Source organism: Myotis lucifugus, unplaced genomic scaffold (genome assembly GCF_000147115.1).
Source record: "Myotis lucifugus unplaced genomic scaffold, Myoluc2.0 scaffold_114, whole genome shotgun sequence".
NCBI lineage: Eukaryota > Metazoa > Chordata > Mammalia > Chiroptera > Vespertilionidae > Myotis > Myotis lucifugus.
In genome coordinates this window covers 1048055-1069638 of record NW_005871162.1, presented here as the reverse complement: position 1 = coordinate 1069638, position 21584 = coordinate 1048055, and the positions used below count along the sequence as shown (strand labels likewise).

General features: G+C 36.8%; 1 protein-coding gene across 5 annotated transcripts in view; it reads left to right on the top strand.

The window, feature by feature from the left end:
* Window positions 1-21584, top strand: part of OXR1 (oxidation resistance 1) — a 265270-nt gene that overhangs the window by 234915 nt on the left and 8771 nt on the right. Inside the window, exons 1-4 of one of the 5 annotated variants that reach the window (XM_006093334.3) lie at window positions 8125-8326; window positions 18371-18451; window positions 20268-20393; window positions 21183-21335. The exons of 1 other annotated variant lie outside the window; for it this stretch is intronic. In XM_006093334.3, the coding sequence (XP_006093396.1) occupies window positions 8261-8326; window positions 18371-18451; window positions 20268-20393; window positions 21183-21335 (426 nt within the window). In that variant the 5' untranslated portion in view covers window positions 8125-8260. Of the gene's footprint in view, window positions 1-8024; window positions 8327-18370; window positions 18452-20267; window positions 20394-21182; window positions 21336-21584 lie in introns of those variants that run through there. 3 more of the 5 variants (XM_023757780.1, XM_006093335.3, XM_023757781.1) reach the window with 3 other exon arrangements.

Genomic DNA, 21584 nt, shown 5'->3' with positions numbered 1-21584 from the left:
GAAAAACCACTATAGTATACCCCATGCCACCACTTCAGGTATTGCATTAAACTTATACAATGCTAACACTGGAAGATACTTTCAGAGTATGTTGATCACAGTGTATTTTAATTTTCAAGTCTCTGTCATGCAAGTTACATTGTATAAAATATTTTTCAAAATATTCTACTTTTTTTGATGTTGCATCTGCATTCCAAAAACATAAATTTGGTTCACTGTGGAGAAAAATTTCTTTAATCATTTGTGCCTTGATTTTTTTAAAGCATGTTTTCTTATCAGTAGCAGTCATGCTGATATAATTTCTTCAGGCATAGCTCCCTTACGTACCAAAGGACTCCTATCAGGTCTTAATTTTCCTCTCCTTATAGTGCCTCTGAATACGCATACCAGGCTGTAATTTAGTTATCTGTGCCTCTTGAACTTGTTCATCAAATATTCTTTAAAATTGATGTACTTGACAGGTACCCAAGAGTCCATTGGTATAGTCTAAAGCAGCAGCCACCACAATAAGCCTGAAATATCTTTGAAGCCTGTTTCATCTTTAAGATTCATGTGAATTTTTCATTTGTCTTCTTAGTGTACCTGATGTAATATCAAAATATTTTTTTTTAATTTCTTGCCATGAAGTAAAAATGATGCTACAGTAATACAGGTCAGTTGTATCCTGTCACTAGGTGGTATCATGGCACATTACTGCACATTGGGCTCTATCATCTTCAACCCCAAATACCAACTTCAAGTGGCTCTCTAGTAGAAACCTTTGAAAGTTTTAGAGTATCACATGTATTGGCTGTGCCTTCTTGCTGCTTGATGACACAGGCCTCAAAAGTGAAGCTTTTAAAACTAAAATTGCTTGTTGTCCCACTTGCTTTGGGTTGAATTTCACTCCTTTGGGCATAAAGCAGAAAAGGTTTTTCTTTTTTTTATCCTATCTCTAAAGTTAATTTTATACAACTTGTAGTTCAGTATCTCCTACTCCAAGCCAATTATTAAAACATCCAGTGCTATTGGGATAAAAAAAACAACAAAGAAATTGACTTTATTAAATTAGCTTTAATTGATTTATTTAGAAGTTTACCTCCCAGGTTTATGCTTATTGACTAAATTTTAAAATATGAGTTTACTAAGACAATAGTAATGCTTGGTATTAGGAGAAAATTGCTCTGGGTTACTTCCCACTTCTTACACTTACTGAAGTATTGATAAAAATATGTTCCATTTGATCTTTGGCTTCTGAGATGATTTGTTCATTTTTATGTGCTGACATTACTCACATTTTCTTAAACAGTTATTTATTTGTGAGTGTAAATGTAAATAATGTTGACTACTTGTTACATAAATCTGTACAAAGGTTTTGTACTTAAAATACTTTAGAATCTACTTTCTGACTTAGGTAACTTTTTAAATCATTTATAGACTTCCCATTTTGATATTGAATTTTAATGTTCTCCATTTTAACTATGTAAATATAAAATAATTAACCTATTAATAGCATTTTAGGCCATAAAGTGTATCATAGTATGTCCTTACTAGAGGCCTGGCGCACAAAATTCATGCACAGGTATGGTCCCTAGGCCTGGCCTGCGATCAGGGCCATCTTCCCCACCTGCCAGCAGCCGGCTCTGGCACCACCACCACCCCCGCCGCCACCCATCCCCGGTTCCCCGTTTACCGTTGGGCAATCAGAGCCTGCTGGCTGGGAGGAGGGACCGAGAGGTTGGCCGTTCCCGCCCACTCGCCAGCCCCATACCCCAGCGCCAGTCGCCCTCTGTGTGGGGGGAGACTGGTGGGGCAGGGGCCTTGGCCTGGTGCTGCCTGCGTCTGCCAACACCCACCCCCAGTTCCCTGTTCCCCATCATGCGATCGGAGCCTGCAGACCAGGTGGAGGGACCGAGAGGTTGGCCAGCAGGCCCCAATTGGGCAATCAGGGCCTGCGGGCTGGGGGAATCTCCTGCATTGAGCGTCTGCCCCCTGGTGGTCAGTGTGCATCATTAGCGACCGGTTGTTCCGCCGTTCGGTCAATTTGCATGTTACCCTTTTATTATATAGGATTGGATTTAGTTTTCCACTAGAATGGAGTCAGTTCTGCTTTCCTAATTGTCATTAGTTAAGCAAAATTATTGCCATGATTGTTTATTAGGTTACTCATGGAAGACTTTTGCAGCAGTTTGATATTGCTGCAATTTCTAAATGCACCAATACTGGGAGGCTTCAGTTGGATGGTACATATTTCATTTCTTAAACTGCCAGATATGAGTATTCTGGTGTTTATCTTATTAAACACATGGGTTTCTTTTTTATTTTTAATTAAAGAACAAGTAATACCAAAATTAAAATAGAGTCAATATATAAAACTGAACAAAACATTCTTATCTCTTATCAGCTGACCAGCAAAATCCATACAGAATTTATTTTGTTCAAAATGAAAGTAGTCTCTGTGTCTAACTCACTAAATAGGGTGAGGTCACATTTCTCAGATAAAGGCAATTAAAGTAACTTTTTATATTGAACAAATCACATAGCATTACAAATCATAACCTCAGAAGAAATTCAGTAAATCTCAAAAAGGTAGAAATCAAAAGTATTAAAAATAATTAGAATTTATGAGTAAATACAAAAATTGTCTTATGTAATATTTCTATATTAGGTATTTTTAAAAACACTTTGTTGAGGTATAATTGACATTCAAAAAACTATCCATATTTAATATATGCAGCTTGATGAGTTTGGAGACAATTATACATTCATGAAATCATTACTACAGTGTGTGCCATAAATATTTCCATCAACTCCTAATCTTCCCACCCTCTTTCATTATTATTATTATTATTGTTATTACTTTGTATTAAGGACCCTTTAAAAAAATTCTTTATTGTTTAAAGTAATTACATATAGTATTATGTATTAAGGATACTTAACAAAATATCTATCCTCTTAGAAATTTTCAAGTGTGCAATACAGTATTGCTTAGCAATACTTTATTAGCATTTACCACCCAGAATCATGCCTAATATGGTCTGTTTTAATTACTAATAATGTTAAATGAGTATGTTATCTACCTCAGGAAAGTTTTGAACTAATGCTTCGCTTTCCCTGTTGATACTCTTCCTCAGTTACTAGCCAAAAGTTATGGGCTATAAAATTTTCATTAAAAATCAAAAACGTTATTTAATGCAGATTGAGAAGAGACAAGATGGATGAATGACAGACTATTTTATGACTTGAAATATTAAAATTACTTGGAGAGATCAACCAAAGGACTTGAATGCATGCATACTAGTATAAGCCTAACCAATGGACACAGACACCAGGGGGATGAGGGTATGAGTGGGGGGCTGGGGGAAAAATGGGAGGGATAAGGACACATATGCAATACCTTAATAAAGAAAAAAAATTAAAAAAATAAAGTGAAGGGCAGTAAAATAAGATATGCCTGTATAAATATTTTAGTTTTGTTTTCCTGCAACAATGATTGTTTTCAAAGCTGGGGAACCACTCAGTAAAATACATGATTTTCCCACCACTTTGTGGTAACTGTAAAACTATTACAGAATAATACTGAATGTAAACTAATTGGGAAAAATATATAATAAAAATAAAGTATTGCTGCATGCAAAAAAATTACTTTAAATATTGAATATGGCAAATTATATATTATTGCTTCTAGTAGACCACTCCCAATTCAGAGGAAATCAGATATAAAGTAATTCAATCATTTCAATACCAATAAAGAAAGTAGAGGAAAAATTATTATTAAATTGAATATCTGAATTCTGAGAATAGATTATATTGTAATCTTATCTTATTTTACACTAATGATAAGTTGACATCTGCTTCTAGCTCTGGGATGTCTGGACAATTTTAATGACCTAGCACTATATTTCTAAACACTATGAAAAAATAAAGGGCAAGAAGGAGATTTACTAAGCTCACTTTATGTTTGCTAGATAATATGTTTATTAAAAGTAGAAAAATCACACTCAAAATAGCTTAAACCAGTTTTTTTATTGTATTGTAATTAGCATATAGCATATTAGTTGCAGGTATACAGCATAATGATTCGATATTTGTGTATACTGCAAAATAAGTATCATTGCAATAAGTCTAGGTGACATTTATCACCATACATAGTTAAGAAAAAAAATTTTTTTCTTATGAAAACTTACAAGATTTACTCTCTTAGCAACTTTCAAATATGCCATACAGTATTATTAACTATAGTTACCATGCTGTGTACATTACATCCTCTTGACTTATTTTATAGCTGGAAGTTTGTACCTTTTGACCCATTTTGCCCACGTCTTTGGCAACCACCGATCTATAATCTTTATCTATGAGCTTGATTTTTTGGTTGTTATTTTGAGTTCGACATATAAGTGAGATCATAGTATTTGTGTTTCACTGACTGATTATTTCATTTAGCATAATGCCCTCAAGGTCTATCCATGTTGTTGCAAATAGCAACATTTTATTCTGTTTTATGCCTAGACTAGAGGCCCGGTGCACAAAAATTTGTGCACTCGAGGGGGGGGCCCTCAGCCCGGCCTGTGCCCTCTCGCAGTCTGGGACCCCTCGGGAGATAACGACCTGCTGGCTTAGGCCTGCTCTCGGGTGGCAGAAGGCAGGCCCAGTCCCTAGGTGCAGCCCCTGGTCGGGCTCAGAGCAGGGCCGATTGGGGAGTTGGGGCACCGCCTCTTGTCATGCACAGAGCAGGGCGGATCAGGAGGTTGCGATGCCACCCCTAGTCACGCTCAGGGTAGGGCCGATTGGGGGGTTGGGGTACCATCCCCTGTCACACTCAAGGCAGGGCCGATCAGGGGGTTGGGGTGCCCCCTGTCACGCACAGAGCAGGGCCCATCAGGGGGTTGGGGAGCTCCCCCCTGTCACAGAGCAGGGCCCATCAGGGGGTTGAGGAGCTCCCCCTGTCACGCACAGAGCAGGGCCCATCAGGGGGTTGGGGAGCTCCCCCCTGTCACTCACAGAGTAGGGCCGATAGGGGAGTTGGGGCACCGCCACTGTCACACTCAGGGCAGGGCTGATGGGGAGGTTATGGCTCTACCCCGTCACACACAGAGCAGGGCCCGTGGGGGGGCGTTGGGGCGCCGCACCGTGTCACACACAGAGCTGCAGGGCGATCAGGGGGTTGGGGAGCTACCCCCTATCAGGCACAGAGCACGGCTGATCAGGGAGTTGGGGCACCTTCCCCTGTCACGAACAGAGCAGGGCCGATCAGGGGGTTGGGGCGCCGCACCCTGTCACACACACAGCCGCAGAGCGATCAGGGGGTTTGGTCGCTGCCCACTGTCACGCTGATCCTAGATTCGGGAGGCCTAGCGGCTCCGCTGATCCCGGTGCTGGGAGGCATATTACCCTTTTACTATATAGGATAGAGGCCTGGTGCACAGGTGGGGGCCGGCTGGTTTGCCCTGAAGGGTGTCCTGGATCAGGGTGGGGGTCCCCACTGGGGTGCCTGGCCAGCCTGGATGAGAGGATGATGGCTGTTTGAAGCTGGTCACACCCCATTAAGGGTGGGGGTCCCCACTGGGGTGCCTGGCCAGTCTGAGTGAGGGGATGATGGCTGTTTGCAGCTGGTCACACCCCCTTCAGGGTGGGGGTCCCCACTGGGGAGCCTGGCCAGTCTGGGTGAGGGGATGATGGCTGTTTGCAGCTGGTCACACCCCCTTCAGGGTGGGGGTCCCCACTGGGGAGCCTGGCCAGTCTGGGTGAGGGGCTGAGGGCCGTTTTCAGGCTGGCGGGTGACTGAAGCTCCCAACCTGTCCTTTTTTTCTTTTTCTTTTTTTATTCTGGGCCAGCTTTAGCTCTGAGGCTTGGCTCCAGCTCTGAGGCCTCGGCTGCTGAAAGCAGGGATCTGGTTTGTTTGGGTTCTATAATTGTAACACTGTTGCGGTCCTGCTCACTCCAGCTCTGAGATCCCGGCTGGCTGAAAGCAGGGATCTGTGTTTGTTCTATAATTGAAACAATGTTGCGGTCCTGCTGGCTGAAGCCCAGCTGGCTGAAAGCAGGTTTCTGGAGTTTGTTTAGCTTCTATATTTGTAACATTGTTCTTAAACTGCAAGCTCAGAGGCTGGCAAGGCAGGCGGGGAACGTTGGCTTCCTCCGTCACTGAAGCAAGCAAGCCTCCTGTTCGCTTCAGTGCATGGCTGCCGGCCGCCATCTTGGTTGGCAGTTAATTTGCATATCGCCCTGATTAGCCAATGGGAAAGGGTAGCGGAGGTACGGCTAATTACCATGTTTCTCTATTATTAGATAGGATAGTAAACCATTATATATCTGGGCTATTGTAAATAATGTAATGGTGAAATGAACATGGGTGCATATATCTTTTCGAATTAATGTTTTTGTTTTCTTCAAATAAATGTACTCAGAAGTGGAACTGCCAGATCATATGGTAGTTATATTATAATTTTTGAGGAACCTCCATACTGTTTTCTACAGTGGCTGTATCAGTTCCTACCAATAGTATGCGAGGGTTCCTTTTTCTACACATGCTTGCCAGCACGTTATTTCTTAGCTTTTTGATCATAGGCATTCTGACAGGCGAGAGGTGATATTTCATTGTGGCTTAGTAGTTTTTCAAAATATGGTCCCCATACCATCAGCAGAAGCAGCATCTAGGAGTTTGTTTAAAAGTCACAGTCTCAGACCCTATTCCAATCTGCTTAACCAGAACTAGTTTTGAAGTCCAGCAGTCTGTGTTTGAACAAATGCAGGCTAAACTTTGAGAGCCACCTGTTTAGATCTGTAATGATACATCCAGTCCAGGCACGGACACAGCCTTCTCAGAAACACATGATTAAAAACATCTGAGCAAAATCAAAGCTGTACTAGGAGAATCTATGGGAATGTTAGTTGAGTAGATAACCAACAAAATAAGTTATCCTGTGCTTTGAGTGAGTGTGTGTGTGTGTGTGTGTGTGTGTAAAAATCTCACGTAAACCACATTTTGGTACACATATTTTTAATTTTAGAAAATCTGACTGTAAGGGATGAATAGTCGCTGTGTGTAGGGGGAGTGAGCTGATGGGGAGTTGGATGTATAAGGATATTCTGTATATAGTGACACCAGTGTGGAGATGGTAACAGTGTGCCCATGACAGCCTATGGGAAAGAGATCTTAGGGCATATGTGGTGGAGCTGGTTGGAGACATAAGCAGGGGAGGTGGCTGATGTGTGTGGGAGGGAGGGTACCCTGTTCAGTATGGAGTGTGCTCTGTCCTGTACGTGCACATCAGCCTCGATATGCAAGCTGGAAATTGGAGGAAGATTTGGGTAAGTGGGTGTGGTGCAGTGGTGTGTGTACTGGAAAGGTGGTATGTGTGCCAAGGTGTCATTGTGTAATTACAATTTGGTGTGTATGCTCAAGATAAAGGAGGAGGAGCAGGTTTAGCTTAAAATGGAAGAAATCTACAGGTCTATTTTGACATTGAATTCTAGTTAAAATTGAACACTAGATAATTTTATTTTATAGCTTTAATAATATTAAATCTTAAAATTTTACTTCTTTGGTTATAGTCAGCATACTGCTGATTAGTGAAGTATATGTAGGTATAGTAAGTATAAGTACTTTTCCAAGAAATCAAATGTTAGAAAATGCACTGCAACAGGCAGAAGGATTTTCAGGTCATTGAATATTTGTGTAGGATTTATTTGTACTATGTTGACTTTGTTTTTTACATAAGTCGTTCTCTAAAATTTGAGGGTTGAAGCATCCTCAAAGAACATCTTACTGTTTTTAAAATGCTCATATAAAAGATGGAATTTTATAGGATTTTTAGATGTAAATAATAGAATTTTATGATTTTGAGCAAACAAAGCGTTATTTGAAATCCTTTGTGTACTTTGGGAGGGGCTCTGGCAACTGTACTTACTTATTTTTTATGACTAAGATATTGTAAGTCTATTTCTTAGTGTACTTGGTGTTTGGAAATACAGGCACTGTGTCTTTAAACTTTTGAGCCCTTTCTTTGCACATTTGGATACAGTGCAACCAAACTTAAACATGGGAAACCCTGTTTTCCCTCCCCAGCTTTACAGTCTCCACCCAGGTCTCTCTTTGCAATGGATACTACTTAGTGATTAGCTCTCTGTATTGTCAATCAAATCTTTGTCTCTAGCAGACTGTTTTGTCACAGTTGTAGGAAGGGCTCTTGTGCTGGGAATTTATCTTGGACAGAGGAAGAATGCTTTTTACAACAGTTCTTACAAGATCTGATGTAACTTAATTTGCCCTGGAAAGGAAATGTCTCGGCTCTGGCATGGGAAAAAAGGGAGAAGACATCAACCAATTAATCATAAGTATACTCTGGTAATCTTAGCCAGTGATTTCAGTTTCTATATTTACTAGTCTTTTTATGGTGACATTATGCAAAATTATACAATTTCTAAAAGTTTAAGCTTGGAGAATGTTCATAGAATACAAAATTGTATGATTACAGAAAGTACCTTTAAGTTATTTCTACTAAGTCTAAATATCTTCAAAAAAGGGGGATGAATAAGGGACTGTAGTTTTGTTTTGTAGAAGTGTTTTGTTTTTCTGTTCTACATAAGCAGTAGTTACCAAATCTTTATTGCTGCCTAAATTTTTTATTTAAGCTTAACTTTATAGGAAAATATTCAGAATTTTTTTCTTGCTTAAAAATAAATTGAGTAGAACAATCAGAGCGAATTAACATGAAATTTATTGACTGATATCAAACTAGATACATTTAAAATATTGTATATTAAGACTACTATCATTTTAGCAATCTGACAGTGACTTTTTGAAACTATCTAAAAAGTTTCAAGCAGTGCTACCTAAAACAAAACTTTAAAAGATATTTTAGTAAAGAAAAATCTGGAGGGTGCACTGAGGGAATAAATAAGTGGTCTGCTTCCCAGCCAGCAGCTCCAGCCTGTCACATGCTCAGGGTATCCCTGACAGTAGCCTCTGGTCCAGAGGCTGGGGTATTGACCTGCTGCTGTGACAGAGCAAACAGTGGGCTCCTCCAGAATTGGGCTCGTCTGACCCAGTCATCACCCTCCTTAAGCTGAGCATCTGTCGTCTTTTAGAACTTGCCTCTTTTTACTCTTTCCTGGCCATTGTATGTGGGCAAAATGTTTATGTGGGCATTGGGAGGGAAAGCCTAGGGAAACAAAGGGAGCCCTCTCCATCCCTACTTTAGGTGGGTTTATTTTTTGTATTTATATCTAATAAATTCCATACTCTTAAAAAAAGAAAGAAAATCTCAGTCAACCTTACTATTTAAGAAGCCTAGTTATTTATTTCTCAGTACAAATATGTGTGCATTATTTGTTAAAAATGTGGTGCCAAGTATTCTTTCTGTGCTAATTCAGGATTATATCTCATCTTATGAATATTAATTTTATTTTTTCTGTGAATGTAGGTGATTTAATAAATAGGGCTAGCTATATCCTGAGAAGCAGAAGTGACTTTGGAAGATGTCCCCAAAGCAGCTTGCCACCCATAAATGTTAAGCATGTAAAATATCAAGATTACTTTAATCAGTGTTATTTTTAATTGGGCTCGAGAGTACCTTATATGTCCTTTTATTTTTACGTTGAATGATTTCAAGTTTTTATTTATCAGCACAGGGATTTAGGAAACTGAAGTGATTGGACTGAGTAAATTTGTGATCAGATTTATCAGAATAGCCAATTAACACAGGGTTTTTTTAAAAAGCAAGAACAGTGAAGTTATTCATGTATATTTTATTTGCAATTAGAGTAACCATCATTAGTTTTCTAAGACTTAAATTGTTTTAATTTATTACGCATACAGGCAAAATAAACTGTAGATGTTTTGGATTTTATAGGTAATTATAATGTATATCACAATTATTACACTTGCCAATTTTTGTTCAACCTTATAGGAAGCTGTTATATGATTTTTTCAGATATGAAAGCATGCTTCTCACTGGTCTTCACCTCTCCCATATGTATAGTTTATATGTATTATTTCATTTAATCTTTACAGGAACTTTACATAGTCAGTAGTATTAGGCCTATTTTAAAGATGGGAAAATAGATATAGGGTGGTTACTGAACTAAGCTGTTCTGGAGCAGAGACAGCTTGACCCCAGCACATTCTTTTCCCCATTGGGATACCTTTGAGAATCTTCTAAAATGGTAATACAATACAGTATAATGTGCTTTCATGTGTAGACAAGCTGAGATCCTGGTTTTCTGTTTTAAAGTAGATAACCTGGGAGCTGTAGGGCAAGAGAAAGGGCTTAGGAAATAAGGATTAGGTTAGCAATATTTCTACTTGTTTTGTAGATTGACATTTCCTATTAAGATTGCACCTGCCAAGGGACTTTTCTGCTTTAAAACTGAAAATAGAAAATAATTCTTCTAAGAGAATAACAAGTATTTCTTATTTTTGGACTTTGTATTTTGCAGCTTTTTACAGTTCTTTCTATCTTTGCTGAACTGATTAGCAGAATGGTATAGACTTAAGTGAAGACCTAAGTCTTATAGTAGTACTAATGTGGCCATATTTATGTGAACTATTACTTTTGTCTAAATGCTCATGCATAGTATCATATTTGACCTCACAGTAACCTTGTGTGCTAATCAGAGATAGATTTTTTTTTACTCTATATGTGTGTTAAGGCTCAAAGACATTAACTATTAAGTAAAATATACTCCAAAATATGTGGAAAGAAGTTAAACCTTTGCCAATTAGCTTTATAATGAGCACCATATTTATAAGCATGCTTAACCTTTCTATCTTTATTTTTTGAAAGCTGTTATAGAGTTTATTCTGACAAACCACCTAAGTTTTAATCTTCTAATTATTTACTTGAAGTGATTTGTATATTTTATATGCCCATTTATTGTATTCTACCTTTTTAGTGTCTGTCAAATTATCATTTGCTTGGAAGTTATAAGGCTATTTTATAATAAGGATATAGGGTTAATCATATTAAAGTTACAAATCATTAAATAGCAACACTGATCTCTGTCAGCATCCATACTTCTCTAATTTAGTCATCTTTTTTTTTTTTTCTATCTAAACCCTCTTATGACAAGAAAGTTTTTTTGTGTTTTTTGGTGTGTTTTTTTTTTTTGTATTTTAGACTTTCACATATGAAAACATTGGAGAAAAGCTCCTATAGTGAATTATTTACATCTGTGTAAGAATTAGCTCACAGATAGAATTTTAAGAACAAATAACCTAAATGAAAAATTTTTCTAGTGACCTCAGCTCAATGTAATAATTATAGTAATGATAAAATTATTTCTACTAACACTGTGTACTTCTAATAATGCCATGTATTACTTCAAACATGAGTTATTTTATTTAATCCTTAACCTGTGAAGTATTGCTATTATGATCTCCATTTTATGAAACAGAAGCATATAGCAGTCATACCAAAACCAATAAGGGTCATGGCTGTGGTTTGAGTCGAGGCATTCTGGCTCTAGTATATGCCTACATCTCTGAGGGATAGATGTATAGAAAGATGATGTCTAGGATTTAAAGCTAAATTTAATTGAAGATATAAGGACCCTCAGGATTGTTTTGTTTTTTTAGGTGTTCTTTATCAAGTTGAAGAAATACCCTTCTATTCCTAGTTTGCTGACACTTTTAATCATGAATGAGTGTTGGGTTTTAAATAGTGCTTTTTTTTGCATCTATTGATATAATCTTACAATTTCTTTTCTTTAGCCTGTTGATGTGATGGATTACATCAGTTTATTTTCAAATACTGAAATACCTTGCAGATGCCTTGCATACCAGGAATAAGTCTCATGTGGTCATTGTACATAATTATTTTTTATAAAATGTTGGATTCACTTGGCTAATATTTTGTTGAGACTTTTTGCATGTATATTCATGAGAGATATTGGTCTGTATATTTCCTTTCTTATTTATTTATTTATTTATGTAATGCTGGCGTCAGAAAATGAATTCATAAGTATTTCCTCTGTTCTATGTTCTTGAAGAGATTGTAGAGAATCAGTATAATTTTTTCCTTAAATGTTTGATAGGATTCACCAGTGAATCCATCTGGGTTTACTCCAGATACTCAGCATCTGGGATCATAACCACTTTAGGTTTCTTTGTAAATACAGAGTCAGCTATCATAGTGTATACATTCTTGCTTTGCAAAAGTCAATATAATAATAATAATAGCCAGGTGAGGATTAAGTAATATTAATAACTAGAGGCCCTGTGCACGAAAATTTTAATAACCAGAGGCCCTGTGCACGAAAATTCATGCACTGGGGGGGAGGGGTCTCTCAGCCCAGCCTTCACGCTCTCACAATCTGGGACCCCTCGGGTAGGGTCCAGTCCCATCGCCACATGGCTCCAGTTCCCCAGAGCCTGCGGGCTGAGGATAGGGACCAAGATTCCCAGATCGCAGTATGACTCTAGTTCCCTAGAGCCTGCGGGCGGGAGGAGGGACCCAGAGGCCAGTCCGATCGCAGCATGACTCCAGTTCCCCAGGGCCCAGAGCTCCCTGTTGCTGCCGCGCCCCAGCTGGGGCTTAGAGCTCCCTCCCGCCAGGGCAAGGCTGTAGAAGGGAGCTCTGGGTTTCCCGCCATCGGGGATGTGACCAGCCTTCAAACCTGAGGCCCAGAGTCTCTGTCGCCACCACACCGGCCAGGACCCAGGACTCAGTCCCACTGCGCTGGCTGGGACCCAGACTCACTCCTGCCACGCTGGCCAGGACCCCTAGCCTGGTGTTCCCTCGTTTGTCCAGTCATTTAGGTCATGACGGCCCCTGGCTTTTTATATATTAGGATAATAGTGGCCAGAATCTAAATCTGTCCAGTTTTTCTCCCTTTCAACTCGTGTCATTCATAGCTTTCAACAAATTTTCATAGCTTTTTGTTGAGTTACCTTGGTGTTTGTTTACTGGTAGCTAGTCTATTTTTGTTGGCTAAAGTGGGGCCTAGTACCTTCTGTTTTGGAAGGTTATTAATTATTAATTCAACTTTTTATCTAGATATAGGTCTATTCAGATGATCTGTTTCTTCTTGTGAGTTTTTATGATTTGTGTCTTTCAAGGAATTGGTCCATTTCATCTAAGTTACCAAATTTGTGGGTATAGAGTTCTTTATAATATTCTTATATTATTCCTTTAATGTCCAAAGAATCAATAGTGATGGCCCTCTTCATTGCTAATACAATTAATTTGTGTCCTTTCTCTCTTATTTTAGTCTTGCTAGAAGTTTATCAATTTTATTGATACTTTTATTACCAGCAAGACAACAAGACCTCGGTTCTTGTCTTGATTGAAAGATTTTAATCAAGAGACAAAGTGCAACAAAGCAAGCAAGAATTTATTGGCCACAGCAAAAACACACTTAGGACAATGAAACAAAGAAGGGCATAGAAGAAGCAACGGGAGAGGCTAGGCTGGGCTGCTTTGGCTCACTGAGAAGTCAGAGAAAATGGGGCCTTGGATACAAGTTCAGGGAGTTGCCTGGGATGAGCTGTCACTGCCCACTGCTCCTCTGGTTGCAAGTCTTCTGGGGTCCCTTAGAGTTTAGGGTATACATGCCTGGGTCCTTTGTGTTGAGGGTATTTATCTCTCTTGCAGGTCGAGATTTTAGGGGGGCCTCAGGGGAGGGTCTCAATAGAATATTCATCAGCTTTCCAAGTGTGCTTCTTCCAGGTCATGGTCTCCACTGATTGGTTGGCACCATGGCAGGGGGGTTATTCCTTAGTCAGTGCAGCTGGTCCTGAGGTTAGCCTTGGCATGGTGTTGCTTGTCTGGTTTTGCTGTTTTTCTGGGCCTTGAGCTGAAATACAACTGAGCCTAGATGTTATCTCTAGGGAGGAAAAGTCAGGGGGTCCAAACCACATGACCAGTGATATGTTAGGGGAGGAAAGATGACCCTGGAGACTATTGTCCCTATAATTGTCCTTTGTTAGGCACCCAGGCTTTCCATCCTGATGACCTCTGTTCCTGGCCCATTGTCCTTGCTGTGCTCATGTCTGTCTAATAACTGGTTATCGCATTTTTCAAAGACCTGGCTTTTGGTTTTGTTGATTTTTCTCTATTGATTTTCTGTTTTCTATTTTATTGATTGCTGCTATAGCTTCATTTAGTTCAAAATACTGTAAGTTTTTCACAGAATTTTTTTGACTATGCATTAATAAGGAGTGTGTTGTTTAAAAGTATTTTAGTATTTTCCCACTATTCCTCTGTTATTGATTCTAGTTTAATTTCATTTTGGTCTGAGAGCATTCTGTATGATTTCTATTTATTGAGGTATGTTTTATGGCCCAGAATGTGGTCTGTCTTGTTAATGTCCCATGTGAGCTTGAGAAAAATGGGTATTCTACTGTTGCTGAAGGAGTTATTTTATTTATTTTTTATTGTTTGTAGTATTACATATGTCTCCTTTTTCCCCCGATTGATGCCCCCCGTCACTCCCGCCCCCCAGGTGGAGGAGTTATTTTATACATATCAATTAGATCCAGTAAATTGAAGGTGCTCTTTCATTTATTTATGTCCTTACTGATTTTTTGTCCAGTAATTTCTGAATCACCTCTAGTTTTGAAGTCTCCAACTATAATAGTGGATTTGTATATTTCAGATTTATGTAATGAGTATTCTTTTCCTCTGATATGCTATGCAGAAAAGAGATTATTCCCTTTTTATGAGATTCACTTCTTATATTTATTGTTCCAGGAAGTTAATACCATATATGCATATTATAGTTGAATGGTTTTAGGTAGTTAACAAGGTTTCTTTTTGACTAAAAGAACAGTGAATATATCAGCCTTCTCATGAAAATCTGAGTCATCTGCGAATATACATAAAAGGAAGTAATTTTAAATGCAGAAGATTTATTCAGAACATAGCTTTGATTTGTTTTGAATTAATTCTGGATTTAATTTTTTACCCTCTGTTTCCAGTTATCTAATTCATGATTCTCTGCTTCTTTTTATACCTCTTTTAATATAGTGTCATAAAGAGTCATTTTGAAAGCAATACTTTTAATTTAAGGCAAAAATAAGCAAATGTTTGCCATAATTCGACTTTATTTTGTAATATGATTTTGTTGTATATGATGAAATTATAGAACAAAGGGTGACCTCAAGGATGCTGCTGAATGTCCTTTTTGTTAGACACAACACTCACACTTAAATTTCCTCCTATTTAGTATATTTTTGGATACCAAGCTAAGTATAAATGTCATTGATTACACAATATTTTTCTCTCTACCCCATTTCCTTTTACTAAGGAATAAAAGTAAGGAATAAGTAAGGAATAAAAATGGCATATTCACAGATATCTACCAGACTTTTGTTACTCTTGAAGACAGTTGGGGGAAGGAGGTTTTTGGTTGGTTTGTGGCATAATCTTAGGGGAAAATACTGGGATATCCTGGAAAAAGGATTATTAGACCAAAATATTGGTCTTTATATCTAGAAGAACATGTTCTTACTTATGGGATTGACAGCATCCTATAAAAATAAAGCAAATGAAAACTAAATTTTACTTTATTTTCAGCTTTTGTTCTGTTCTGATTGTTGTTGTTAGTTGGTCCCTTTGTATAGATAGAAATGGGTAGATTTAATCCTGCCATTAATTTGTTATTCTTGTCAAAGGCTAAAAAGACTAGAGAGTAAGCACTTAATTCTACAGAGGGTAGGCCATGTTGTACTTCAGACCTCTGGGATTTAGCAGTACAAGCAACACTTAATTCCTCAATAAATTATTTTTTACACTTTTAATTGGAGGGTCTTGGTTTCCTCACCTGTGTATCCTTAATAATTAAAAATGTAATATAGGACATTTTGTAGAAAAATATCTATTTTCTGCTTAGGTTTAATGTTTTGGGTAAAGTAATAAATCCTATACTTGTAGTATTATTTACCAGGGATAAAAATTAAGACTAATTCTAGTTCCATCATATATTCTAGGATTCGATATCTCTTTATTCTTTTGTTTTCAGAGGAGAAAGTATATTTCTATACTCATTTGATATCAAAATCCATTGTTTTCATTAATTCATAAACTCTTGATAGTTTTATGTATCTTCATCACAGCATGAGTAAATATTTAGAAGGTAAAGGAAGTGGTGAGTTTGTAAGTCTTAATAAAGACTACATTTTTTAAAAAAGTATTAAGGACATTAAAGAAATTTTGAATTTACCAAATGTTTACAATGGCAATTCATGGTTCCCTCACCAATAACTTCTTTTGTCAGTGATGTTGATGAAATTAGGTTACAGCTCTTCCATTTCGAGAGCTTATAATTCAGTTTTACTTCCTCCAGGAAGTGTGTTTAATATGTTAGAAGAAGGGGCTTTAAGAAATAAGTGTAAGATTGGTGTTAACTAGAAGGGATAGAAGGCATTCAGAGGAGTAGTTAAGTCATATCATTTGAAAATACTTGGCTAGGGGACTCCTGACTAGACTGAATGCCATGGGAAAAATAAAGAAAAATGTAATTGACCATTAAATATCTATAGAGATTTTATTTTGCTAGCCATAGAAAAGCAAGGCTGCTGTTTTTTATTTTTATTTATTGGGTTTTTAATTGAATGTATTGGGGTGTCACAGGTTAATAAAATGTTACAGGTTTAGGTATACAGTTCTACAGTACATCATTGGTATGTTGTATTGTGTGTTTACTACCCCTGGTCAAGTCTCCTTCCATCACCATTTATCCTTTTTTTTTTTAGTGCCTAATTGTTGTTTTTTCATGTTCACTGAGAATTCTGTTGTTCTCTAATATTTGTATCTAATACTGAAATTGAAAATTAATTTCAGAAAAGTCATTCAAGGTATACAAAATAGTTGAGCTCTCAAAACTGAAATATTTTAATATCAAAAATAAAAACAATAAATGAGAAAGTTCTTCAGATATTATCCTTCAGTACTTAGGATAATAAGCAAAAAAATGATCAATTAAAAGTAGTGTTAGTAGTAGTTCTCATTTGCTATATGCTGGGCACTACACTCAATCCTTGATATGCATTTTATATAAAACCCCTATTCAGTATGAACTCTTATTATTTCCATTGTTTTATGACGAAATAGAAAAGGAAGGGGCCAAACCAGGTCCTTCTGATCCCCCAGAGCTGGAGATCATAATCACTTTGGGTTTCTTTGTAAGTAGAGAGTTAGCTATCATATTGCATGCATTGTTGCTTTGCAAAAGTCAATATAATAACAATGGCCAGGATGGAAATCTTTCCAGTTTCTTTCCCTTTTTTCTGTTCTCATGTCTTTCATAGCTTTCATAACAGGTTTACATAGCTCTTTCTAGAGTTACCTTTAACATTACAGGTGACTAATTCATTTTAGTTGGCTATAAAAGAGCCTTTTAAATCCTAAATTAGAAGTGTAAACTCTATGGGCCAATTGGTTTAACTGCATTTTGTGGCCAGAACCTCTACACATTTGATCACAAGAGGAGTTTGTCATAACTTAGGAGAATCAGCACATATTTATGCACCGCCAGAGTTCATGGTTACCGTTTGGGGGATTATATCACAATCTGAAAAAGCTATAGGAGCTGTTGCGTCAGTCTGAGGAAATTTGTCTGTTTTTGTGGGCATGTTGTAATAATGTTTCTCTGTCATCTATGGCTTTCAACTTCAACACTATGCAAGAGACTGGTCTAGGCAATTACAGAAGACAGAGAATTTCCCTTAGGAATTTAGAATATAGAAAAGTCATTATGTTTTATTCACAAATAACGGCTACAGTAGCAACCATAAAGAAATATACAGGAGAGGCAAAAACTGGAGTGTCACTTAAAAATACTGAAGTAGGCAATATGCCTGAAAAGGTACCGCTGATTAGATTAGAAAATCTAATTTGCTACTTTCTAGAGCTTATTTTTCTTGTTATCTAAAATTTCCTTCATATCTTTTCCTTGCTTCCTCCTCTTTTTTTCTGATATAGATCATATAGTATGGGTATGTTTGTCACCTTTGCCTAGAAGTATTTTTTCCGGCATTGCCATTAGGATGCAATGTTTGAACTAAACTGATACAGAAAAGAGGGTGGAAACTATCATTTTCTTTGTAAACTGCAAGACATTTAGATTTTAGATATAATAATCTTTGGTGTTAGCAAAGTAATGTCATGTTTTACATGTTTCCTTCGTAATTCTTTTTTTTGTAATTCTACATGAGACAATCCATAAAATAAACCGTATATTGCGAACTAGTTGGATGTCGTGGTTAAACTCACTATGTATATTTCACTGCAGTTTGATATATAAATCTCTTGAGTTTTCAGCATGGAGTTGGGGAAAGAAATCCTGATTACACTTCTTTCCCCTTTTAAGTTTCTCCACTTTTTACATTTGTTTTGGCTATTTTTCTCAATTGTCAGTGGAATTATTGTCTTCCTGTCTCCATATTCAGGTAGTGTCAGTGGCTGAGTATCACCGCAGGATCGATGCTCTAAATACTGAAGAACTGCGCACACTCTGCAGACGTCTCCAGGTGCCCCCTTCAGTAGTTTAAACCCCTCCAGAGAGTGACTGCTCCCTGTTGTAGTGTCTTTCATCAGGGCAGATCTCACTTTTGAAGGATTTGTTTCGACTGTAGCACTAAATTAGCCCATCAGAAAATTCCTTTTTGTGCTAAAGAGGACGGTAATGCTTTGAAGAGCTGTAGGCTTATCTTTTCTGTCATCTTTACATCTGAAAAAGTCTCAGGGTAATTTTCTGTCACTATAGAACTGTTCTCAGCACTGTGTGTTTCTTTGAGCGTTGAGGAGTTTCCGTTTAACTTTAACATTGGAAGAATGCCTTTGGGTTTAAGATTGGATTTTTGTTAAACAGAATCTTAAAGATGTAGTGCGATGGGAACATTTTTAAAATTTTAATGGATAGTAAGGCTTTAAATATTCTTTCTTCTTCAAAGCTACTTCACCTGTATCAGCCCCACATCAAATATTTTAATGAAATAATTGTTTTGTTCCTGGGGTATTCCTGGTTGGTATTAGAAATACTTTTAAAAATAGTAGAGGTTAGGCACAGAACTAGATTATTTAAAATTCATGAAATAATATTTGTGATTTTTTTTTTTTTTAGAAAAAAGAAAGTGATACAATTAAATTCATTTCCCAGTTTTGTGTGCTGTGTGTTTTCCTCTTCTTAGTAAGATATGTTTTCATGGCTTTGCTGGAACTACTAAGTTTTTTCTTTTCTTTGAATGCTTCTCATGCTGCCTTGGATTTTTTTTTCACATCATCAAAATGAGAATAAAATATGATGATGTGAAAGAATTTGTAGTTTAGCTTCTCATCAAAAAACAATACAGTTGTAGAACATGTATTGGCTAAAAATATATGCTGTTAAGTTTTGGTAAGAAATCTGTTAAAGGAACAAAATAGTTTCGCTACATTCCATTTCTGTGTAGAATCATAAGTCGTCGAGCATTGCTATATTTTAGTTATCTGCTCCAAAATAACTCTATTTTCCAATTTAAAAATTTTATTGATGATGGTTATGTTTCAGATATTTTCTTCTCTAATGTTACTGTGTTTTATACATTAAAATAAAATTAATATGGAAAAGCAAGTGCCAATAGCAGGGATTATATAGGAGTTTGTTTTGAAGTAATCAACATTTTTATCATTTTAAGAATATCAAAGAGATCATTTTCATCAAGCAAAAGCATTCTTTTTAATGCATCAAATTGATCTAATTTAAAACAAAGATTTGTGAGCAAGTTAACCTTTAATTTGTTTAGTCCAACTAAATAAAAAAATTCAGTGTTTAGAACATAAGAACAATGAAAGCATTTTTTTTAGATAATGGTAACTTTTTCAGTGAAGCAAGTACACACACATCAATGAAATTATACTTTTTATTGTACTATTCTTTAAATTTAAATTTTAGCACTGAGGACGTTTTCTGAATATTTTTGGCAAATTTTATGTTTACCATGAAAAAAATAATCCCACGTATTTTAAATAGCACACATAAAAAGCACGCTAGTTGGGTCACTTTTGTCCTTCATCAGCAAAATTAAAGTTTGCATGCAACGCTCTCCTTTCCCATATAAGTATGGGCTTATCATTCATTACCTGTCCTTCTTCATGTACTGGATGAGAAAAATGTCATCTTGTAGTTAAAAAGTCTTTTTCTACATTGGATATTTTTTAATGGAATATCCTTTGCCTTCTAAAATCCTAAATTAAAGCTTTAGCTACCTTTTCTAAGGTATAAAGTTGAATTTCTCTCAAAGGGCTAAAATTTTGAAAGCATCTTGCAATTTTATATTAATATACTGCTGCTGTTTACTTCTTTAGATTACTACAAGGGAAGACATCAATTCAGAGCAGGTTGCTCCAGTGAAGGCAGACCTGGAGTCTGAATCCTTTAGACCAAACCTAAGTGATCCCAGTGAACTCTTACAGCCAGATCAAATTGAAAAGGTACGGCATACTCACATGTGAGCATTTCTGAGTGTATACCCCCAAGAGTAAAACAGCCTCTGTTTAGTTGTTTTGAAAACTGAGGAAGCAGGGTCATTGCTTCTAGGCTTCCTCTCCCATGAAGAAAAAGTAAACACAATATCGCAAACTGGTGTAATAGAAGATACTGGGAGATTTGGGTAAGCAAACATTAAAAAAATTAACAGCAGTTCAGATTGAGCCACTGCAATAGCCAATATTTAATTTCTTATTGGGTGCTAGTTACTTGCTTTCTGTGGATTATCTCATGTAGTTGTTGCGACACTTGAAGGAGTTGGATACTCTTAATTGTGTGCATTTTATAATTGAAGAAACTTGGGCACAGTTTCTTCACTTGTAATTTGTTAGAGTCACACAGATATATTAAAGTATTGAAGCTTGATTTCTAACTCTGATAGTTTGCCTCTAGAGCCCATTATTTTAGAGGTTTTTAATAATCAAGTTAACAGTCCACTCAATGATTTTGTCAATTCAAGACAGAGGACACTGTAAGTAATTCATATTTCTTATGTCTGTTCTAATTTGTATCTTGTTCAGCATGATTCTTTCTTTTCCTACTGGACAAGAAAGTATTTCATGCTGAGCAATGTACAATTACTCTTCAAGCATCTCAGTATCTTTGAGAATAACAAACTACTGTTATTTTTGTAGCCTACATTTTATAGAATACCATTCAATTCCAACTGGCATTAGTATCCAACAAACTGACAATAAGCTATCAAGTAAATTTTAACATTTTATTTTTCAAAGCTTACCAAGCATCTTCCACCAAGAACAATTGGCTATCCATGGACTCTTGTTTATGGTACCGGGAAGCATGGCACAAGCTTGAAGACTCTTTATCGAACAATGATAGGTTTAGACACCCCAGTGCTGATGGTGATTAAAGACAGTGATGGACAGGTATGAAAATAGCTATATAGACATCTTACCTTTTAAGAGATTACAATAACAGAATTTTAGCCTATTCTTTTGATGAAAATTATTTTTATTAGTACATTTTATTAAGTTTAACTGATAATTATTGAGTTCTTTTAATATGCAAGACAATGCTGAGTGCTTCTGAAGGTAGATATGTACATGATTGCATTTTAAGGAGTTCCTGCCTTCAAACAGATTATAGTCTGGTAGAAAAGAATATCTATATCTATA